Source organism: Bombus pascuorum, chromosome 7, assembly GCF_905332965.1.
Source record: "Bombus pascuorum chromosome 7, iyBomPasc1.1, whole genome shotgun sequence".
Lineage (NCBI taxonomy): Eukaryota > Metazoa > Arthropoda > Insecta > Hymenoptera > Apidae > Bombus > Bombus pascuorum.
The window spans coordinates 10,867,140-10,892,340 of record NC_083494.1 but is presented as its reverse complement, the minus strand read 5'-3'; the positions used below and the strand labels follow the sequence as shown (position 1 = coordinate 10,892,340).

The 25,201-nt window shown below is 40.1% G+C and overlaps 1 protein-coding gene across 5 annotated transcripts in view; it reads left to right on the top strand.

The window, feature by feature from the left end:
* LOC132909361 (ETS-like protein pointed) overlaps positions 1–25,201 on the top strand; it is a 144,185-nt gene that overhangs the window by 87,526 nt on the left and 31,458 nt on the right. For all 5 annotated transcript variants that reach the window (XM_060964152.1, XM_060964150.1, XM_060964154.1 and 2 more), the window contains 2 exons: positions 15,048–15,164; positions 24,463–24,666. In XM_060964152.1, the coding sequence (XP_060820135.1) occupies positions 15,048–15,164; positions 24,463–24,666 (321 nt within the window). The remainder of the gene's footprint in view (positions 1–15,047; positions 15,165–24,462; positions 24,667–25,201) is intronic.

The window sequence follows — 25,201 nt, the reverse complement described above, 5'->3', positions numbered from 1 at the left end:
CGATCGATCATTTCGAGAAACTGGTAGCCCTTGTTTAACCCTCTCACATTCTTTCGAATCGTTTTCGACTCGATGCTGCTTTTCGCAGCAAGAAAATTATCGTCGTAAATTTTTAGTATTCGTTTACAGAGAAATAAAATAAAATTGTAGAAAGAATGTGTCTCATAGACGTCTAACGATATAATTTTTGCACGTTTTAGACACTTGTTACGACGAAAGATAAAATGGAAATATAAAAATTCTAAGCGTACAACAGCGCTGGCTAGAATTTATTTTGATACAAGTACTCGTATGATTTTGAGTTTGAGGGAGCTAGAAACTATAAGAAGGAAGGAGGAAAAGAGTTGGACAGAGTGTGGAATAAAAACGAGTGACGGGAGATTTTCGCCACGAGCGACATACCTGCGTATGAAATCATAGAACAATATATCATTCGTCGAGCAGCTTTCTATTAATAATCTCCGTTCGACTGCGTCAAAGTCGGTCAATAAAATCGATCGTTCGAACCAATTCTGGATCGATCGATCCGTCGTTCTATTGCTTATCGATCCTGTCCAAATTTAGATCTCCATTGCAAACTATACAAACTACCCAACTACATACGCGGTAAGAAAATAAAAACTTGCATTAAGAATAATAATTTATATCGAGATAAATAAAATTACTGCTTTATAATAGAACAAATGATTATTTATTTCGATACAGGAATTTTTCACGAGAAATATATAATACACGAGATATCTTCCATTTGAAAATCCATAAATTCGTACCTGGCCTGTTCGCCTATCGATACGTTCAAACGATGATTTCTCACGGTACACATGCGTATAATTAAGTTCGTAATGCTGGTCATTCTGTGGCTCTTATCTCGAGCACGGCGTCCCTTTGTGGCTGCTAATTGGCGAACCATTTAATATTCGATAGCCTGGCGAGTTTTCTCGTGGAAAAGCCACGGTAACGAAGCTCTTAGAGCGAACGCAGCGAAACGATAAACGATTCAGCGTAATCGGCCGTTTTATCTGCCAGTGGGCTTGAAGAGAGTAGCCAACCGGCTAATCAACATGGCTACGATAATTGGTCCATACGTCGCAACGCGTCGTGGACGCAAGTACCAGAGTTTCAGGAGTCTGTGTTTCAGCTTCGTTCACACACGGACGCATACTCGTGGCTGGAATTTGTCGCTCGATGACGTATCGGAGCGTCTCAGGAAGTTGGCATGGTGTGCATGCACGTTATCACGGGACGCACGCCGTCAGGACACGATATCTCGGTGAAACACGCGGTTTCTTGATAATCGCCGCGGTTAACAATGCCGCTGCCACTTGTTGCCCGTACTTTCCTCCCTCTGGTGATCTTTCTGCACGGTTAACTTCGTGGAATTCGACGAATTGAATAACGATGGCTCGCGAGGATTGGTATTAGGGCGATTTTCACGCATAGAAATAGGCCGTGGAATCTCGTTTTAAGGATATTAAAAGGCCGCTCTACGCGCTGAAATATGTTGCGATGCGTGCATCGACAGTTAGGCTTCATAAAATTTGCATCAGTTTCAGTTTACCTGCGCATTAGCGATTCTTTTCAGTTCGTGGTGCGATACCAACGTTGAAACACGCGTTTCAAAATGTCCGATCATTTCCCAACTGCAGTTCTATTATCGTTAATAGGAGGTACGTTGATCGTAAAAAGATAAAAAATTAAAGGCTAGAAAGAAACGGGTGAGACGTTGGTTAATCCAGAGAAACAGATTTTCCAGTTCTGCGTTATCAATGAGATGGAGAATGAACGAACCGAGGGATCGTAGGAAATAGTTGCGTACGGATGATTCTGCTTTTCAACGCGTATCGGACAAAGTTCGCCTAAGAATCGTCAAACAAAGTACAATCGCGAGAAACGAGACCTTCTTTGCCAGATACAAATCAAATGATTCCTTTCGATAGGAAATTTATTTCCTATAAAATTATAAAAAATTCTAAGGCTTCCTTTATATATACCTATATATCGAATAGAGTTTTAAATAGAATAACATTTACGCCTTTGTTTAAATTAATTTGAATGAATTTTGCAGCTTGATAATTATATAGATGCCGAAGATTTTCATGAAAATTTTACTACACCAAAAGAATTTCCTTAGAATATCAGAACATCCGAATGTGCGAACTCTATTAATTTCTTTGCTGAATTTAAAGATCTACAGATTTTCCCATAGATTCATCCCATAGATAGACCTATCGGGATGCTGTCCCACAGTCGTTATCCTGACTAGCAAATCACAGTGTTTCCCGCATTTCCGCCAGTAGTTGCGTCCATTTAACTGATTTAACTAGCACGACACCGATCATTAGCGACATTAATAACACGCCATAAGGATTCGTACTTTCGCCGATTAGACGTTAATTATTAAGCGTAACACGCTCGTTGTCCGTTCTTATCGTGCCGAGACACGCGGTTTCGCGATAATCAACAATGTCGCCAGAGTGCTCGTTAACATGGTCGTCATTATCGAGCCGCGATTCGGACCAAGGGCTGCCCCTTCGTGCCGCGCTGCTTTTTTTTATCTCTCGCGTTACCCACAGGATTATATCGTGGTCCTGGCTTTCGGTTCGTTCCGACGCAGACCACCGTACAATCTCTTTTAAACGAGATAACACGTGGCTACGGTTTCACAAAGATGGCAAACTTCCATGAAAAAGGTTTGTAGAATTCAATTGGAGGATAATTTCGGGCGTATTGTAATAAAACTCGCTCTGGAAATCGAAACGTTACAGATCAATGGAAAACAGGGTATTACAAGCGGTAGAGAAATGCGATGGTGTCGTAAACGTTGGAATTCTTGCAATTTGTCGTAGAATTTACTATTGTTGGTATCGTCTCTTGGGATTATGGAAACGAATCGTTCGATTTTAGAGAAATTGCACGCTGATCGTGTGATCAGAATTCTACTTACCGTACAGTGTCCCTTAAATGGAAGAACACGTGGTTTTTCAAAGATTTGCAAAGCGAAAGTCGATAGAATGGAATTAAAATCGAAATGTTACGAATGAATGGAAAATGAGATGTTGGAAATAGTAGAGAAACGCGTTGGTATTATAAACGTTATATCTTTTGCAATTTATAATCGTGCAATTACCATCGTCCGGCAATAGCTAAAATTATGGAAGTAAATAAATTTGCTTTTAGAGAAGTGGAACGCTAATCATACAACTGGGATTGTAATAAACGTACAATCTTTCTTGAAACTAGATAGTACGTGGTTACAGTTTTACAAATATGGCAATCTTCCGTGATAAAGTTTGCAGAATTGAATTAAATGGACTGTTTTTCCTGTTACAAATAGTACAGAAATCTAGTGTGATATTATAAACATTATGTTTTTCGTAATTTATCTTAACATTCATCGTTATTCGCAGCAACTCCTGGCGATAACTGGAATTATGAAAATGAATCACATGCTTTTACAGAAGTTGAACGCTAATCACATACCTGGCAGAGAACGAAATCGAGAAAATACAATATTTCAAAACAAACACGTTTGAAATATCCGTACGAATAAATTTGTTTAATCTCTATCATCTACAGGATTTAAAAAATGAAATAGTACGATCCGCGAAGAATTACATATACAATACCATGATTCTCTTCTGGTTCCACGACGAATTCCCAAGACGGCAATTTACAAACTCGTTTGAAAGAATCCTTCGTTCAATCTCCTTCGTTTTCCAAACCTGACGATCGTTCCTCTTGATGGTTAACCATACGAGAGGCGTGGCTGAAAAGACTATCAACAAAATGACGACGTACCAAGCGCAAACAAACCGTCGTCGTCGAGATAGATAAGTTTTATCTGGCTACCGGATAGCCCTGGTCAGCCCTTTCGGGGAAACCGCAGACTATACAACTTGTGTCGTATATTCTTAACGACACAGGATGTGTACAGGGAAATTACGGAATCTTACCACAATCTCTGCAACCACGGACCTTTATTTTCTTCGTTTAATTCTCCTCGTCTAAAATCCTTCTAACTTGATATAACGAACACGCTGATTCCAAGTGGCGGAGTCGCAATCTACTTGAAGTAGAACATCAATTACACAGAAATACATATTTAATTTAGCAACAATATCGAAACAATTTTTTTACTAATTTACTGACTTTTCGTTAACGAGAAATATGTATCTTTTTTGTGAGCTCTAATAAAGTTAGAAGGCGCATGTGATTATAAACATACAACGAAGAAGGTTCTTTTATCCCGTTGATTAAATAAATTTTCACTAATAAACGTAATTGTTCCGAAATTTTTGCCTCCGTTGGAGTAGACACAAAATTGATGTAATCCTTATGTTGTCATTAGCGTGTCATTGCTATGTGCTGTGCCATAATCGCCGAAGGTCATACTGAACTTTTCCTTCTCGTTGTCACGACCCGATGCGATGTGAAGCGCATAATATCGGTTAAAATACGAAGCACTATTCCTTTTTACGCGTTAAATTACAACAGGACTCCGAAAAGAAGATGAGTAATTTTCTATGTTTTTTTCACCAAAAGTGACAAATTGTTATTTAAAAAAAATACCGACAAAAAGTGTGACATTTCTACCGCCGAAATCCTTCTCTATCTAAGGACAAAGTCTAATAATATCGAACACACGTTCATGATATTTTTATAACGAATAGCGTGGAACGTTCTCTGCACCTCTAGAGATTTGCGGCTGTTCTGTGGGGAGGAAAATACATATGTATTTCGTTCTAGTGTATTTTTACCACAGCAACCCTCGTTCGTCTCGAATTCACGTTCTTTCCAGTGGTAAGTGGAATAATTAGGGTGAGTTCCCCTATTGGACGCGTTTCACGTTTCCACGAGGCCGCCGAGCAACAGGTGTACGAGGGTCACGTGCACGCTAAATAGACGCTGGAACGGTGCACCGTGCGTCTCATTAATTAGCGCGATCGACAGTTTGCAACTTGATTAACCGTGGCCTGCTTCTTTGTCTCGAATAATTCGCTAGATAACGAAGCGTAGGTAGCTGAGAAAATTAAGCAAAGTAATTGAGTAGTATATCAAATATAACGAAACTGGATCTTTCTAAAAATAAGCGGTATTTCCACGGTAAAAAATTTTATACAACAATTTTAATTCTCTTAGGGTTAAATCGTTTTAGGCTTTAGACGAGAGAACGATTTTTCCCTCGTCGATCGTTAATTCTTCAACGACGCAGAATGTTTATTGACATAGTTTTACTATGTGAAATAATTACATTACGATGAGCAAATAATATATCTGCGAATCATTCTATTTCGTCAGAGCAAAAGCGTTTTATCGATAAAACGTTCTGGTATTTTTCACGAACTGAAATTTAAGAGCAATTTTATCGAGAACTAATAGGTATATTTATCGCATACTTAATTAATAACTTATCGTGGTATACGCTGCATCGAGAGTTATGAAAGGGCTAAGGTGTCGTTATTCGTAAGTTTTATATTTGCCAATCGTCTGACTCAATTTTATCCGGAGAAAATGATCCTGTCCAACTTTCCAAACGCAAAGAAATCGCAGTTACGACACCTGTGTGCCGTTTTTAATGTCTTAATTAACGGATAGAGGGAAGTGTCAATTAGAAGCACGAACGATCGGTGTAGCGTCCAGCGCGAAAACTGCTAGACTGAAAAAAAAGAGGAGCGAATATAAAAACGAATTACAGTCGTTTTCTTGCGTGCAGAGCACGACTAAGCGTTTTCTTCCAGTGATTGCTACCTTTGTTTGCTTTGTTCACGTGACCTGACATCTTAATCGTCACGAATTTCCCATCGGATTAAATCAAGACGTTTTTCTGGATAATATTAATACACGAGTCATTAATACATATTAATACATAATATTAATGAGGCGAAGTCGACGGAACAAGAAACGAGAATATAACAGCGACGATTCGAATTAAGTCGCAATTAAGTCTCGTTCATACTAGTGAAGATGAATCGAGGCAAGTTAGACGTTTTTCACGCCGTTTCAACTCGTATACCGTGGATCGTGTCGCTGATAAGCATTTTCGTCCTCATCAGAATGTTACACTTCTCGCTAGGTGCCTTCGATATCCTTGCGATGCAAGGCCAGTCGTCAAGCAAGCTCCTTATCAATTAATTCTGCTTATATTACTCATCGATTCTATGTATATTACTTATTATTAATTCTCTATATATTATCTATCTACTGCTTTAATTTGATTTCAAACCGCTCGATGGATGTAACTTGATTTGTATGAGCACGAACTTGAATTCAAACAACACCAAGAGTTTACCAACGTATACCTTCTATATTTACTTGACTTGAAATATCTTCAAGTTTCTATCTATTCCCTCGTTAATCAAATCACTTGACGTCGAGTCAGTTCGTATTCAAACAACTTGACCAATCCGAGCGAGACTTGAAACGAGACAAAGAGGAAGAAAAAAAAAGAACGAAAGTTTACAAAATTGTTCGAGTCGTACACGTATGCGTGTAACGTGGCAACGAAATAAGAGAGTGGAAGATTTTGGAACCGAGCTGCACACACAGGCTAGTAGTTTGTTCAGGACAGCTGCCGCAGTTGTTTGGCTGCTGAGTATATTCCAGAGTCGCCGTGGAAAGAGGGATAAGCCAGAAGACGTTGCCAGCACGTGCCCCGTGTCCGTTAAAACTCATCTACAAACTTACTTCGCCGTGTTCCACGTGGTGGAGAAGAAGGGAAAAAAATTACGACCCCATAAGCGAACGCCGAAGGAACTCGATCGTTTTTTAATTCTCCAGCTTGAAGAAAGAGAGAGAGGGGGGAGGAGAGTGAGAGAGAGAAAGAAAATATGGTCCAGGCGTTGCACGCGTTTCCGGGAAAATTTGACGTCAACCAGACGTTGGTTCGCTCAATTCTCTTTCTCTGTCAATTACGTGAAACGCTTTTATCAGCCCGCGATACGTTTCACCGAGTGCTTCCTAGTTTGTTCGGCACTGAGAAATTATTTTATAATATATATTGGAATGCAACGTAGTTTCTCTTAAATTTTTAAGCTCTCGACTTTCTCACTCTGAGACATTCAGACGCTTGTTTGTCTTTGACAGAGATTAATTTAATCGAAAAATTTGAATTTAATATTTTTTTGCAAGATTTTATTCTCTGCGATCATCGCAGTTAATGTATAACAAAACGCGACACGATGGAATTAATTTCTTCAATACGATCCGCTCGTAACATCTCTCGGAAACATAGACTCGTAGCTGACGTTACGTGAGCTGTAAAACTGTAAAACTGTAAAAAGCTACGTAGACTGCTCGGAACTTCTCCAGCTTTTTAACCTTAAGTCTCTGTACAGGACTAGCTATACCTCTGGTAGTTGTATCAATCGTATCTGCAAACACTTCAATTCGCTCGTCCATGTATTCCGCTTCTTTTGCAAATTCTTAATTATCTGTTCATTTGTATCAATCTTTGGCTGTACCAAAGGCTGTTATCTCTGCAATAAGATAAATGAAATTAATATACGTGTAATAATAAATTTGGCGTAGGCACGTACCTACCTACCTAACTAACTTAAAGTTTGTTGGAAACTTCTGTACATTTACATTGCGTCATTGCTAAATTATAAGCTAGATAAAGAAGGTTGTTTTAAACGACGTTCTTTTAAATAGGGCCTGATTGTTATTTCTACATTATTCATTTAACATTATTCAAATGAGGAATTACTTAAAATACTCTGTCTCGTGTTTGCACATCGTAATGTGATCACTTTGCATAAGATACGAATTACCGGGTCCAGTCGTTAAACTATTCAAAAAATATCGAATAATATTCTGTAAGGTATTTATCTTCTAGGAATTTCAAACGATCCTCAAAAAATGTTTCCGTCGATAAAATCCGAACGATCGAGCCGACCACGATGACGAAGTACAGTCGCTTTGCAATTAAAAGCAGTACGTTTCGCCGTGACAAAAGATTTTTCGGCTTCGTGCACGATTACCAGGGAAAAATGCAGATCACCAGAGAATACCAAGTCACCGAGGACGATTATTAAATTTGTCTTCGAAGTGAAAGAGTGCACGGAACCGGAGCAGATCGAGAGTGAACTTTCTATCGCTGATAATTAGCGAATGGCGAACGTTTCAGAAGGGACCTTTCGTCGGTGAAAAATTCTCTCTTTTGTTGTCCATTGGAATTTATTCTGCTCTTGAGTTGCGAATAATCTGGTCTGTTTCAAAAGTTTCAGTGTTACCCATAAATTGAAACGATGACCAAAATTTATATTATCATACGACAAACTATAAACCGAGCTTTTTTTTTTAGTAGAAAAATGGATGAAACGTGAGTGATAGAATTTAATATTTTTACAACACTGAACGATTGCCAATGCGACGATTAAAAATTGTATAAAAATTATGATTTAACAAACTAGAAACAGAGTATTTCTCTCTAAAATATTCCCAAAACTCAAAACAATATAACGCGTTATAACACAGTCTACACGGGCAGCCTTTAATCGTCCTTAATTCCATCGTAGAAAATTCAGAAGGGAAACTAAAAGGGGCAATAAATTCGTTTTAACGTCTGAAACCGGCGGGACCAAAAATCCAAGTCGTCCAAGCGACTGTTTCGAATAAAAGTGTGTCGCTTCGAGTCAATTAAGCTTATCGTATCGAAAGAATTATTTTTCTGTCGACTGTACGATATCGGTTAGGCCCGGGGTTGAGCTCTGATCGCAAATAACACGAGCTATGCAAATTTATGTTGAACGAGTCGGGTCAAGTGTCAGCCGGGTCGCAGGTCATTAGCCATTTGCATTTCCATTCGATTAAGCAATGCCCATCGCGGATAACTTGGCTTCGATATCGAGCTGGATATCGAATTTTGTTCCGTGACAAGAAAAAAAAACCACATAGAAACGAAATAACCATTCTTGCACCTGCACCTTTTCCATCCTTAAATTCGCGAATTATTTTTTAGACGTAGCTGTTTGAATTGGTAATATTCTTCGAGTATAACGCTTGGTAATATAGCGGGAAAGTATAAAATAATATATACGAGGGAGTAATAAAAATCTTATAATTACTATGTACAATATAAAGCAGAGATCAACGTAATGTATACACATACATATATGCAATAAGAGTCCTATATCGCGCAAATAGGTTTATCCTATTCACTTTTTGAGATCATACACGGTATAATTGTAAATATCTCAACTGTCATTGGACAGCAGTTAGTCACGAACATTGGCTGGAAAGTAAAAGCAATTAGACAGCTATAAAAGTATTCTCCAGAGGCTCTATGGTTCCTAATGGTGCAAGAAGTTAACGCGAGGAATGCGGAGGTAGACAGAGCTCAGTCTAGACAAAGTTACCGCGTAAGTAGCGCGTTATACCACGTAAGAAATAATGCTACTCAACTTCAACTCATTCGCGTACTCGATTTAATTTTCTTTTTTTTTTTATCGAGCAACGAACCAGCTAGTATTCCCCTTAAGCGTTCGTACGTTTAAAACAACCGCGATAATAAATCCTCGATTTCATTAAAAAAAAAAAAGCTCTACCATGAGAGTCGATGCTTCGATGGCAAAGCAATTATTCGAAGATTAATCGGTCTGTCCGAGACAGCACATCTCAATAGGCTTTCGTTTGAGAACGTAAGAGTGTCCCAACAGCGATCGATAATCGCGATCGCCACAGATAGGCAGATGCATCCTCGATCTATAGGCCTGTTTCGATTACCAGCTCACCAGCTAACAGCCATTACATCAGATACGATTAGTCGCACGAAAGGAAACGTAATGTCCACATGTTCCACTTGTAACGTAATTACGGCCCGCGGCTCTCCTGCGTACGGGGTGCTACTTGTATATGTTCGAAAGGTTTCGTATGAGAAAGTGGAAGATACGAAACGCAGCCTCCTTCGACTACGATTATCGAAAACGAATTAAAAGAAGCTGTATTTAATGGTTCTATTCAAGCTACATTTAATAACGATAAAATAAAAGGATTTCGTTTGGGCGAGTATCTTGTACGTATTTTAGGTCTCTAAATTCTTAGAGAATTTACTTTTCGTTCGTGGGAGATTGTACAGATGTTTTATGCAAGTTGATTAATCTTCTATTAAGGTAGGTTAGATACTTTCATGTAATTGTAGGTAATCGACGCGATTACTATGTGTTTTACACAGTACGCATCGACAGTGGTATTTATCGCGTAGAATGTATAGTGTCAGCGTTGTCAAGTTAGTCAATAGTGTCAAAATTAAGTACCTTGCGATTGAGTGGTCTGTGTCACGCTATTGTGGGCATAGCCTAACGATACGTTTTTACTGCAAACAGCAGATATATATTTACGAATTCGTCTAATAATTTCATTTTTATTTCCACTTATATGTAGCGAGTGGATTTCATAAAAAAAAGTGAAATTTCAAATGAATTTCAATAAATATGTAGTGGTACATGAGCTAGAGGACAATTCAAATCATGTTGTTGTTTTGCCTCGGAGTAGCAATATCGTTAGGTCCATCAAACGTAGACGAATTCGAATTTTTCGGCTCTCCCCTGACCAGTATAAATAAACGGACGCGATCGTAAGGAATTCAGTATCTATTAGTTATCAACGAATTATCAGCGATTTAATTAGCGATTTACACTGTCTTTAGCGAATTTGTTAGCACGAGCGATTATTGTCTGTATTAATTTATTTATCATTTTAAATATACTTGACGGTTTTCAACAGCGAGTTATCTCGTTATTCGAACAAACCAACCATCCTCTACAAAGACTAAACGATCCTCTACAAATAAAAACCCCCGGACACAACGAACCTCCAATTTTCTCGTAAAAAGAAATCCCCCATTCCATATTTCCCATCCAAGTAAAAGCCAAATTTCGAATCTTTCTCCCTAAAAGCTGCGCACAGATCCAGAAAATTTCTAATCCCTCAAACTGAAGCAAATATTACCCGAAATTCGCCACTGTTTCACTTACGCGAATGCTGCTTCGTTTCATCGCCGTATGAAACCAAATCGCGACAGCGTAAATTCGGCTTTCGGGACAAACCAAACTGAGGCAAATTTTTAGAAAGGCGACCTCGCTGTTTAAACATTCTCATGGCGAATACGCGATTCGCGTGAAGCAAATATTCGATGAAGAAATTTGTAGAAGGTTCGAATTCGACCTAAAATTCTTCGATCACGGAGGTCTTCGATTCGCTTGGTACTGACAGGAGATAAATCTGCGAGGCCTGAGGATCGACTCCATCGCGATCCACGGAATCCGAGGGGGCATCGGGCATTTACTGGCAGAGCTCGTCGTGCTCGATCATACACGGCATTCGCAACGAGCCAGCCACAGGCGTCGTTCCTGCAAATGTGGTCCGATTGATATTCCAACCACGGAGCAAGCGTTGCGCCGTGGCACGTGGGTTTTCAATTCGACTTCTCCGGCAGCCGTGCCGGCGTTCTCCGTTCTCTCGATCCTTACAACCGGACAATCCTTCTCCTCCTGACGATTACACGTTCCACGACGCGTACGTTCCCTCGTCACGATGAATAATTCCGTATCGTGGCTGATACACTTTGCACCCGTGCCATCGCTCCCTCTGTTGGATGTGGTGTTTCGCGACAAGGCAGTGCCGATTTTTCAACGAATTCGTTTAGGATTATTTATAGAAGAGGATTTCAAAAATTCTTTACAGCCAAGATTTTGTTTGCTTCTTAAAAGTAGGAGATCGTAATTCGTCGTAATTTTTCAGTTTGGTCCGAGCTGATAGTCGTATCGTTTGGAAGTCGAGCTGATCGACTACGTTTTCTGGAAATTTCCTAATTTTCATATCGGAACATACGATCGTAAATAGCGTATCGCTGTACACGTGATACGAATGACAGTCAGAAATTGATAAGTAACAGAATCGTGAGTAATTCATGAATCTGACTTGATCGTGAACTTCTAGCATTTTATGCAAATAAATCGCTCCGTTTGTCATCTTGTAAAACATCTTGATTTTTTAACTTCCTCACTTGACATCTCTTCGTACATCTCTTAAATATCTTCTTAAATTTTACGTATCAGAGGATGAATAAATTTTAAAAAACGTTCCTTTCCTTTGCAAATTATACATTGATTCTACGATATAAGCCCGTTTTACGGGAAAGGATTTAACGATATTCGTGATTTATTATTTCTATCGCGTGTCAAATTCGCCAATGCCATTTAAGGATACGTCGGACGATCGGGAGAGCTCTCTAGCGAATAGCTGGCTCGAAACGACTACGAACAGCGTCGATACTTTGTACGTTTGTAACCAGCGCGCCGGCATGCAAATTTGTTGGCTCGCACGTGTTCGTGAGTGGCTGTACGCACACGCACGCGGCCGCGTGTGCCTGTGCGCGTTGAGACAAAGGTGCTTATGGGTTACGGGAGACTTACCGTGCGTGCACGCCATACATACTTAATGGACTTTCGGCGGTACGTCGTTGGAAGAGCTTATAGCCATGCAAATCCAGCTGTGCAGATATCCCCGCGTTCCCCAAGGAAACACGATTTTTATCGCACCGCGCCATCCTAAGTTTCTTGACGCCGCAACTAGCGTTGCTTTCGTCTAGAACGCGTTCTCCTGTTTCTTCGTCTTCTTATTCCTTTTCTTTTTCGTCTTCTCCTTCTTCATCTTCTTCCTCCTCCTCCTCCTTTCTTTCTTCCTTCTTCGTAAATCTTGATAAATCATAAATCGTTCGATTTACTGTTTTGAGAACAGGTTTCGTTTTAAAGCTTCGTTTCGTAGAAGCGAAGAGAATAAAGTTCGAGCCTGACGGATAATTTGCGTTTATCGAAAACGGAAGAAACGTAACGAAGCAAGTTTGATAAGATAGAGCGGTGGTTGGTGTGAAAATGAAGCCAATGGTCTGGTCATGTATGGCCGTAGGTTTTGTGCTTCCTCCTGACATGAATTTTCCAAAATGATGGATTTTTTCTCGAATAAAATTGTAACGATTAAAGATTTCGTAGAAGCATAATCTGCGTGCAATTAAGTATTCCCTCGCCATCGAAACGTTCTAGGCTAATTTCTAGCCTCGAACCGTTCACAAATTCACCCCAAAACTCCAGTCTAACCTACGATAAGGTAGCCCGTAATGAAAAGACAAGGAACATCAGATAAGGAAACAAAATTCAATCCTTAACCATCCCCCCAGGAATTTCAAATGCGTGCTCGTACGTAAATCCCAGACAGAAAACAGTATCGCCTGACAAACTGGAATAACGTATCAAACGAAATCAAAGAACATCTTAAGGTATTTGTGGCGCGATAATATTCTTCGAGATCAAAGCACGCCGAGACTCGAAAATCATATTCTTCGCGCATGTCCGAGATTCTCCGTCTAGGAAGGAATTTCTTGGCTGTCTGTACTTTCTACGCGCGCGCACTAACAAACAATTCAGAAATGGACAGAGCGGCGCAACTTCGCGTTATAATATACGGCACTTTGGGCGCAGAAATTACCGATATGGCATACTTCACAGTACGTACGTACTTTTATTCGAAAACGACGGGACGACGGCTAAATTTTCCTTAAAGAAAAAAAGAAAGAAAAAGATTCTTCTAGTACTTTTTCGTAGTAACGGCTTCTCCGTAATTAATTAAAAAGTCATTTTTCCAGCGACTCGAGAATCATACAAAACTTTCAACTTTAAAAACGAATATTTCCATCTTGATAAGACTAGGTTCTCTAAAAAAAAAAAAAAAAAAAATTGAATCCCACATAGGTGAAAATAACGTACCGCCAAACTTTCAACGAAACCGTAAGGAACTCGATGTACGCTACAGATAGCTTAAGGAAACGGACATTTAATCTTAAACCCCGAAGAACTTTCAAAGTCTACTCATATATATATCGTATAGATGGTAGACAAAGAATCGCGGAGAGGAGAGCATTGAGCGATCGCGCCATAAGGCGTACGCCGCGTTGTGCACGGCATAGAGCAAGCGTACCTACAACGACGATGCACCTGCACCTGCCCGCCAGTTGCACCCCTCTTTACGACGATGCTATCTAGGATGTAGTGTGCATGCCCCCCTCGCCTCTGTTCGCTTTCGCTGCTCCTGCCGCCGCCGCCGCCGCGACACCTGACGCTCCTCCGTCTACACGTTCCTCCGGCTCTCTCTTCTGCACGCTGACGCGCGCGCGACCGCGTGCACGCCGCTTTGTGAGAAGTACCATTAACCTGGCTTCTCACACATCCACCGATCCCGACTGTTCCGAGTCTGTCTGCCTCTCTACCTGTCTCCCCTTTTCCAACAAACACGCAGTTTACCACCTACCGATAATTTTCATAGACAATGTTTGTGCTCGGTTGGAAATATATGTATATAATGTGTACGGAGGTTGACAGAGGTTTGAGGATGGCAAGGTATTTCATTAGGAAGGAGATGGTTTAGGGTAGGTCTCGGAGCGGTATATGTGTCGGAGAAATTGGGATCGTTGGTCATAGTTTTGCCGGTGATTCTGAAAGATGTTCAACGTTTCGCGTTTGACGGACGAGTCGAATTCTGTTGAACGACGCAACAATCAACTGGATGCAACGCTTCGATTTCTACTACTTCGCAAAGATGATGTCAGATTATCGTAACGTTAGTAGAAGCAAAGCCAGATAAGCGATAAGCTCATCTGTTTTAGATTCTTGATTTAGGACACTTTCATAATCACCGGCACAGTTAATGTGGGAGATTTTGAAGTTGTATCTGTAATTGTGGGGTAATTCTGGTTTTGTAGAGTTTGTTTATTATGTACTGGAGGAAATTTAGATTCGAACGCGGAATTTTAGTTGTATGAGATTCCTGAATCATTGGGAATCCCAACGTGCAGGATATTCCAAGTTGTGAAATTTTCAAATGTAAACAGCCCAGTATTCGATAAATGTCGAGTTCTCCACCATTGAAATTTGGAAAATCTAAATTCAAAAAGTACTATGTATTAAGCCCTTGCTCAAATTTCCAGTTAAGTTAAGTACATCAAGTGTATTGTGGTACACGCAGCCGCTTAATTTGAGCGTATCCTCACGTTGCAGATATACCGGCACAAGTGCCGCCGTTAACACCTGGGACCAACAAGAAGATGACCGAGGCCCTGGAGGCCTCTTTCGCCTCCTGGGAGAAGGAACGAGTCCGCCTCAACATAACCAAAGGTGAGTGCCGCCTTTTTCCTTCTTCTTCTTCTTCTTCTTCTTCTTCTCTTAATACCATGTATACTCGTATTCCAACCTCGTGGAAAACGTTCTTTCGTCTTTCTTTCTTTCTTTCTTTCTTACTTCGCCTTTTTTCCCTTCCTCCTTATGCACGTTCCATGGCGTACAGGTTTCTCAACGACTTCTAATTACAGGATCATTGCCGCGATACTCGTGATCCTATTCGCAAGCTTTGACGTTTTCATCCGATCTCTGTATACGTGTTTGTTCGATTGCTTTTTCTGTACCGATGTGAACTATAGCTTGGAAATGTATAAGTGATCTATTTTTTTCTTCTTTTATCTCGTATCTCAAAGATATCTTTTTTTTTTTGCTAATAGAATCTTTTTTTTTTTGCTAATAGAGACACTTATCTTCTATGTCGCAGAATGTCCCTTTTTCTTTCTTTTCTTTTCTTTTTTTCTCGTTGAGAATCGTGGATCGATATGGAAAGATAGAATGTTTCAGTGTGTTGGATGAGATCGAAGTTCTTGAATCTAATCTCATTAAGAAGGTATTACAGACGCCTTGAATGTATCGTTAAGACGTTAATCAGCTCGGTATAGCATAAATGTTGATCAAGACTGGATACATTTATTGATCCTGATTAAGATATCCTCGGAAAATGCATTTATTGAGAATCGAGAGTCAGAAGCAGATGCTGATTAATCAAGCCCCAGCGTTTTTGCAATGGTTTGTGGCATTTGCGTTTTTTCCTGGCTGCTATTCTAATAAGTATGATCAATCGAGGTTTTAATCGACGTAATATTCCTCGATACATATCATTCCTTTTAACTACGACATTCGTCTTAACATCTTTTAACATTCCGTGTTCTCCAGCTAAAATGTATATCCTGTTCCACTCTCTATGACCTCGCTATCCTTCGGAAATTTCAAAACTTCCAAACTTTATCTACTCTTCAGCTCCAAGCCGATCGAACAACCCCATAGGAAAATTTGTTTTATCACGCGCTCTCGTTCTCCAAAAATTGTACTAACACGTACGTTAAGCCAATCACTTCCAAAACTCAAAACCTCGATACTTTGATCGTTTACTATTCGAAACCAAGAGCGTTGCTCTCAGCAGTTCCGAAAAAGAAATCCGCTCTAAAATATCCTACACGCCTAAAGAAGAGAAGCAAAACGCGACAGCTCGAGACGATTATTCCGTACAACGAAAAAAACCTCTGGAAAGTTCAGCGCACGATACTCGAACGAGCTTCTCGTTTGGTTGCACAACGCGTCACGGTCGACCGCGAACGAGAGAAATTTGTCGAAAAATCGGAGTATGGTCTGCGTGTGTGCCCTTTCGAAACCGGGAAAAACCTTGCTGCGTGCAATGGTACGTGCGTGCGTGCGTGCATGCGTGCGTGAGTAAGTGAGTGAGTGAGTGCGTGCGTGCGTGCACGGAGACGCGCGAGTATATACGCGATGTGATGTGATGTGCGACGAGGCGGCGATGTGCAGGAATTGTGAATGTGATGTTGATGGTTCTGATGGGGAGCCGATGCCACACATCCGGTATGCGCATTCAGAGCCACGCGGGTGTGACGTTACTTCCGGTCTACATGCCCCGGGTTCGTACCCTCCGGCCAGATCACCTACAGTCTGACCTCCGTGAACCTAACGAGCAACCTCGCGCCGTTCCACTTTACAGCGGACCGCAGTCGCGCTGATTCTCTAGTCCTTTCTTCTTCCTTCTTTTTCGCCACCTTTTTCTTCTAGTTCTCTCTATAATATCGTCTTTTTACTCGTTCTTTTCTCGTTTCTCGTTCTTCGCTCTTCTGTACTATCGATCTTCCTCTCGACGCCCATTGTCTTTGCTCTGGCGTTTGTCACAGTTTGGCTGTAGGCTGATGATGATTTAAGCGAGTAAGAGGATTTGGAGTTTGGAAATTTTGGAGCGGAGATCAAAGGAGGATTTTATTCTTTTGGGAGATAGCTCTTTTATGGTAGAGATTGACGTAGGTTAAATTATAGTGCCATGGTATCACGGTTTTTCGTTTAAGCCGATACGAGTCGGGTTGAAGTACAAGTCCCTTACGATGTTAGGACTTGCGGTACGGATTATGCTTTCAACTTAACTTAAAGGCAGTTTGTATTTGTATCAAAGTTTCGTTTGAACTGCAGCTTTATTTTCAATTCCTTATTTACATCGAAAGTTAGTAGTTTTATTCATTCAAGTATATAAAATATTCAAATTAAAGCACAAGAGGATTTGAAGTTTGGAAATTTTGCGGCGGTGATCAAAGGTGGGAAACGAGGCTTTTATTCTTTTAGAAGATATCTCCTTTCGTCTTGTGTTAGACAACGACGTAGGATAAATTGCAATATGTTATCAAGGTTTTCTACATAATCCCTTGCCTTGCCTTACAGTATCGTATCACGGTCATAGTATGAATTACGGTTGCAATCCAACTCAGGCAATTTGTATTTATAACGAAGCTTCGTTCGATTCTTTAGATCGAAAATTAGTAATTGTTAGACTGCGGATTTTTATTTCATTTATACAAAGTTTAAAGGTGCAAAATGTACACTATTCGTGTTGAAAACCTTTTATATTTTCATGGAGATTACAACGATACGTACAATATCCAAAATGAAGAGAAAGAGAACTTCGAGTTGAAGATTTTGAAGCACAAGGTCAAAGGGAGAAACGAGAATTTTCTTGGAGACATTTCCATCGTTTCATATTAGACATTGGTGTAAGAGTAATTATATCGGTATGGTACCAAAGTCTTCTTTCTGTTTAACCGCTTGCCTTGTCTCGCACTATCACATCACAATTATAGTATAAACTATGGTCGCATTTATAATTAGACGTAATATTTCTAACAAAGTTTCGTTTGTACTCCGGTATTAATTATAATTCTTTACATTAAAAATTAGCGATCGTTAGACTGCGGATTTTTAATTAAATTTAATTTATTAATTAAACGAGAAAGATCCCTTTCACAAGAAAGGTGATATATAGTAAGAGGAAAACAAGCGTCGGGGTGATACAATCGCTGTGAGACAGTAGTAAGACAAATACGTGTATAAATACGTTGTACTGGAGCTCTACGCTAATGCATCGCTCGGGTTAGCTAAGCCTGGATAGACCTTCTTACTTGGATTGCTGGTTGAACTGAAGAAAAAGTTGATATTATTGCATAAAACGTTGCCTGACTCACGTATACAGGCAATAGGAGGAGAAGAACGAAGGATAGAATAGGAAATGGTGTGTAGAAGTCGATGAAGTTAAGAAACTGTGTACAATCGACAAATTCCTTCAAAATTTTAAGTAGAAAGATAGTCTCGCCAAGTGGATAAAATTTATATATTGCCATAATAGGATTTTATGCATTTATAAGAAATTTGAAGCTGTAAAGATGCAACGCTATTTGTGTTTTATCGAAAATAAATCACGCGATAGAATATTCAATAGGTGAAACAACACTTTATTTAAGTTCCAATTTTTCGATCGTATCGATAAAAATATGAACCTGCATAAACATCCGCAGTCTGGTAATCATAAATTTATCTGTAACGTGTAGTTGAGGCTGAACCATAAGCAAAGAAGGGGTTAGTATCCTTTATTCGAACAACAAAATATATCGCGTACTACTCACACCACCGTGATTTCTGTCTGGATCGATCGAAAAGGGAATTAACGAGTAAGTGGAATTGCAAGTAGTTTGATGTTAACACGATCCATTTCTCGAAGTTTGGTACCATGCGTGCTACAACCGTCGACGAAGCACCTGCTGCACGGAGACACGGCGTGCATTCGCGATTGCATTGCAGGACGTCAGAACCCTCTGACGCATTCGTTATTATGATTTATTCAGAATTTGCCTTTCTTATGAATAATAAGCGCCGCCAAGGATGTATCCCCTTTGTCGAATCGAGACACGGCTCGTCACGTACCGCATCGACACACTATCAGAATGTTGCTCGCTACCGAGACTTGCCATCTTCGAACTCGCGCGATCATCGAGGACAAACATCATCGAGATCCTTGCGGTTAATATTCTGCGTCGATCGAATCCCAGGCCGAAGTCTCGATACGTTGACATTTTTTCGTTGACTTGTCGAGAATTTCTGCGATGAGAGGAATGGTCAACAAAGTATAGAAATATCGTTTATTTCCTCGTTTATTGACAGATATTTATATCATTTGACGAATTCGATCGAAACGAGAGAAGAAGTTGACGAAAGAACAGAGAAACAAGGAAAAGAGAAAAAGGGGACGATCATTGGTTGTACGTTATCAAAGACATTAAAGCGAGTTGAAATAACACGATAATTAGAATGATTTATTATACCAGTAATATCCTGCAATAATTGAAACGGATGTTTTAGAAGACATTGTGTGATAACGAAATTGAAATTGAAATTGCAATGTCAATTGGAATATCGAACGTCGCGCTGTGGTAACATTGGAGCGTTCAATGGAAAGTGATAAACGATCTTAGTAGAAGATAAAAGGCAAAACTAGAAACGCGATGTTAAAGATGGTTAATTAAAATCTTCAGTGTGACGCGAACTGCCATAACCTCGTATCGAGACACGTTTCAATCGGTCTGCCAGGCAGATCCATAGAAACGAAACGAAATTAAAAGGAAAGGAAAAAAGAGACGAGGAGGAGAAGGAGATTGGCGTCCACCTGTCCATGAGGGGCCGGTGAAATTTATCACTGGAGGGCAGGTACATCGTATCGTAGGTAAACTGCTTGGCCCTCGCGCAAGCCAGACGGTTCCTAAACCAACCGACCGAAATCACAGTCGGTATTTCTCGATTATTGTCGAAAAAGCTTGCGCGTGACACCTGCGGCGATTATCTCTGTTTGAAGATCTCTCGACTAGCTGGATCGCTTCCACCGGTGCTCTTAGACACCCTGGAGTTCTTGACAATTCACGGTGTCTCTATCTCTCTTTGATAATAATCGCAAATATTTCGGTTATATAAATGTTCTAAGAAAGTCTGAGCAAAAATTATATATCTTCCATAATAATAATCGGTTTAAAATACAACTATAATGGAGTAATTCGAGCTGGCAAAAAAGAAGAAGAAAAAAGGAACAGTAATCCTCCGATTCGAAAGTATCCAGCTTCTACCTAATTTCATTTTTAAGGTGCTATCGCAACGAGGAAGTAGTTTCACTTTCTAATAGTTTGAGCGAACCGACAAAAAACCGGGCCAAAATCCATCAAAATCAAGTAACTCTCTCGAACGTGTTTTAAAATTCGTGTTCCGCTAATATTCGTAGCGAACTTTACGCTTTTCAATACCAAACCTATACCTCTTTTCATCTCTCTCTTTATCTTGCGTTTGTCTATATCTCTCTCCAACAAGTACAATTTCAATATCGCGTACAGCCCTGAATTTTCACGGTCTCGTTCCACACCGATCTCGAGTAACCATCTGCGGTCCTGGGAAACTCGTGTGCACTAGCATCGTGCACCAGCGGACGTCAGAAATCGCGATCAGAAATCAAAGGTGGCCGACGAAAGAGGCATAATGATCGAGTAGAGCGAAAAAGAATAGAAGGAAGAACGTCGTCGACCTTAGTCCTTGGATGGCCATAGCGAAATCGCGGAGCCGCGGACGGATCTCGCGATCGTCGTCGCGCGTCGCTACGTGACTCGCGAGAGTAACGCCGTTTTTATGAATGGAAGATATTCCTCGTTTCCATTCGTGGAAACGATGAAAACCAGCCAACCAGTCGACGAGAAGGATCGAGCCCGGGGATCGGTGTCGCGGCGATAATACATAAATAGAGGAAAGGTGAGAGAGAGCAAAGAGGACTTGGCTCGCGCGAGTGTCTAACGGCACGGCACGATCAAAGCGACCGCCGATATTTGAGGATCGCGCCGATGTTTGCCGAACTTATTCCTTGTCAGCATTGTTAACAGACTGCTCTCCCTCTTGCTCGTGGTGACACTCCTCCACCCTCTCTACCCTCATTCCGCTCATTCTTTCACGATTACTCCGTTTATTTCGCTTTTAACTACCTCTTAAATGGTCGGGTTATGTGAGGCTATTTTTGGTTCTTTTTTCTTTCCTTTCTTTTTGTTCCGCCGAGAGAAGATCCTCGTGGAAGAAATCGAAATTGCCTTCGGTCTTGAAGCTCCAAGCGACCGAGAGTCGAAAGAGCGAAAGGTTGCGTTTACTCTCCTGCGTTCTACGGATTAATCTCGATCAAACAATATTTTTTCATCGTAAGGAAATTTCTCAAGTTGCAGAGAAACCAGGGAAAGGCTTGCATCGATGTGATTACGTTACGTTACGTTAAACTACGATATCCTTGAAACGTTAGGAAAAAAGAGTGGCTTTCTGGATCGAAAGAAAATCGAGATTCTGACGTAAAAGATTAACCTGCTCGCAGCAGAGTTAATTAGAGAAATTTCGTCAGATGTGGAACAAAATTGAGATTCGGCTTTCCAATAAAGCAACTACGAGAGCTTGGAAATCGTTGCACGGAATTTCCCTCCGTTTTCTCGTTTCGTAATTACGTTGATGTAATTTTCTCGTTAGACGATAGAGCAATAGATGTAAACAAATGCGGAAAAAACGAACCAAGGTAAGATATTTGCGCGCGAGGGTAGAAGGAGCGATTACAGAGCGTAGTATCGGGTCGGTTCAGTCGAAGGCTCTCTCTCCCTCTCTCTCTTTCTCTCTCGTCCGCGCGTACATTGGTTACAGCTTTTAATCAACCGTACCGCAATAGACTAATCTAGGCAATTAGTTTCCTACGACGTAATCAGCTGGCAGATAAGGTGAAACAGCGGGTGGGAGTTAAAAGTCCTGTATTACATTAGATTATTCTTCGTGCATTATCATCGCCCGGAGAGAGAAATATGCAGATCGCGACGCCGCCGGTTAGAGATTATCGACGAAACGAGAAAATATCCAACAAGTGGATGCTTCTTCCAGTCTGTTCTCGTTTAAAAACAGTATGTATTAAGTTAATTCTATATAGCGATGGGATCGAATTTAATGTATAGTCAATTGCGATAGAAAAGTTTCACTTCGTGAGATTCAATTATTATTCATGAGAGGTCATATTTCATTTTCCGTGACGGAACACGATGTTTTTAATTGCAAATAAGCGATTAGCTTGAATATTCGAGGACTCTGTTAATGAAATTTTTTATGAAACCGTTTTATAGGAATGAAACGTTACGAACGATGTAGATACTGTTAAACATTCTATAATCTTTATATTCTCTTATCCGAATTATTTTTCTCCGATATCTTTTCAGCCTTTCTTAAAATACCTTTTGTATGGCTATTATTTTCCAATTTAAACTTTTCAATCGATCTTTCTGTTCACGTGTTGATTTCCGACAGAATGTATCCACTATTTCCATTATCCCACAACGGCTCTCTATCATTGTATTTTGTTCTCTGTAAGACTTTTTTCACGCTAACGTTAATCTTGCCGAATAAACGAGTAAATAAATAAATTGCAACATTAAAATTTTCACTGCGTGAGAGTCTCCATTACTATTCGCAGAATGTTATATGTTCCACTTTTCGTATTTACAAAGTACTCAGGATATACGAACCAGTTTCGAATACCAAAAAGAGCAAAGTTTGGGAACGTACTTCTAAATCGTCCGAACACTTGGACGCTCGAAAGAATTAAATTCGAAGACGCGTTGCTCAAGATCCTTCTTCTTTTTTTGCTGAAAGAAAGAGAGAGAGATTTAAAACATTTGCATTGACGCAAAACGTCGCCGCAAAGAGTGAAAGTATGAAAAAAATTCCGAAATATTCGAGAGCAAAAATCGATAGTGTTTCGTCTACTTACGTTTCGACGAATTCTTTTGGCATTTGGCGTAGAGAGAGAAAGGAAGAAGGCCTCGCGTTAAGGGAGGATGAGTTCGTCGTAATTTCTGTTTGCATTACGAACCGAACTGTACTTTCACGCGGGAAGATACCGCGAAACAATGCAAGACACGCGTGCAAATATGGGCGCGCACCTCAAATGGGACATTCCAATGTTTCTCGGTATTGCTTCTACCAAAGATGGCCGGGCCCGAGTACCGATCATGTCGTCAACCCGACGCAATATCTTTCTGGTATTCGAAAAGCCTTTGTCTCGCCTCTATAATCTTTCCTTTCTCACCTCGTCACCATTTTCATCGTTACTTCATTAAAATCAAATCGATTTGCTTCTTCGTCTTATTCTCCGTTTCAATTTCCCGCCTCCGTGATTCCCATCTAATTAAGAATTCTGTAAATTCAGCTTTCGAAGTTTTACGCAACCTCGCGTTATTCTTCGTTAAATCACGATAACGAAACGATTTGTCAGAGCGTGATCCTATTCGTGGAACAAAATAACTTTTTCCAACTGCGTGTATACGGACGAGTCGCAGCGCAGCGACGAGAATTTTTATTGTCAGAAACAGGCGAAAAGAAAAGGAACGGTCGTGAAAGACGGGAATGTTAGAACTCGTCGAGACATTAGAATAGATATCGATCGTTTCCTGTTTGAAAGCAGCGAGATCGTCATTAATCACAGACCCGATTTGAATAATCATTTTCAACAGTTAGTTAGTTAGTTCAGCATGGATCAGTGTTAAACGTTTCGCGGTTTTATCACGGCAGCGTAAGTTATTTGCCGATCGATTACACGACCGGCTATCGGAAAAAAAGATATTGTTGCTGTTTCTTTGCGATCTAAAGAGATATCGATCGAAATCATAGTAACACTCTTGTTTCAATCATCGATGCGAATATCAAACGTTAAAAACTCTTTTGGTATGAATATGTATGCAACTTCTTGTTACGTTTTACGCATTGATTTTGATAGATGTGGCTGTTACATGACTTGTGCTGCAACAATTTTACGACCGACTACTTAGCATCTACAAAAAAGACTATATAAAAAGTGTATTTGAATATATTAGTATTCCTTGCCTGTTTTCATGATTTAGCAGAGCTTCTGCGCTGCTTCTTCGATTAAATTGATGATTTATTTGATTATATTGGAGCCTCCTTTTTTGTGTTATTTATTTACATTTTAAGCCTGTTGTTTGCATCGTAGGTTTTCATTCATCGTTCTGCTCGTTTATTTATGTTCCTTCGTTTATTTTCACTTCCTTCCACTGATTTTGCCGCATAACAGATTCTAAATAATTGTTCAGCATTCGATATCGCTAAATGTCGGAACAAGAAAACTTGGAAGCGCGGTTCATACGTTCAAGTACAGGAAAAGGAAAGTAAATGGGTATGGCGAGATTAAAAAACCTGGTGTAATATTTTTCAGATCCGAGGCAATGGTCGGAAGCAGCTGTCGCCCACTGGTTGCACTGGGCCATAGGGGAATTCTCCCTGGCTGGTGTGGCGATGCAACCCTGGCAGAACATGACGGGGAAACAGATTTGTGCCATGGGCAAGGAATCATTTTTGGCACGTGCTCCGGCCTTCATGGGCGATATCCTGTGGGAACACCTCGAGATCCTGCAGAAAGGTACGTGACTTTCTCTGCTTCTTCTTCCTTCCATACTCTCTTCGTTTGTTACCCTTATCCTCGTGCGAAGTCAGCGCGTTAATTACCCCCCTAACATCTACAAAATCTCTTCGAATCCTCTATTAATTAATTGCGATACGATATACAAATATTGAAAAATTCAATCATCGACAAGATAGTTTCTAGCAGAAAATAAAAAAGACACTCGAATCTTTCTCCAACAACAAAAAAAAAAAAAAAAAAAGGAAATAACAGACCTCCGTATTCCTTACATTACAAAATAAAAGAGAATTTTCATTCGAAATTTCTGAAGACTCGCAAAATGGAAAAACAGACTTCATTATCGATCAAAAGTTTAGTTTATACTGGATATACGATTTTACTTTATACATGAGATATTTAAAAAATTGAATCATCGACATACTACTTCCCCTAGAAATAGAAAGGATCTTCTTCCAAGTAAAAGAAGAACCTCTATATCCCCCTGTTCTCCAAAATAGAAGGGAGTGGTCATTTTCTGAAGATTCGCGAGAAG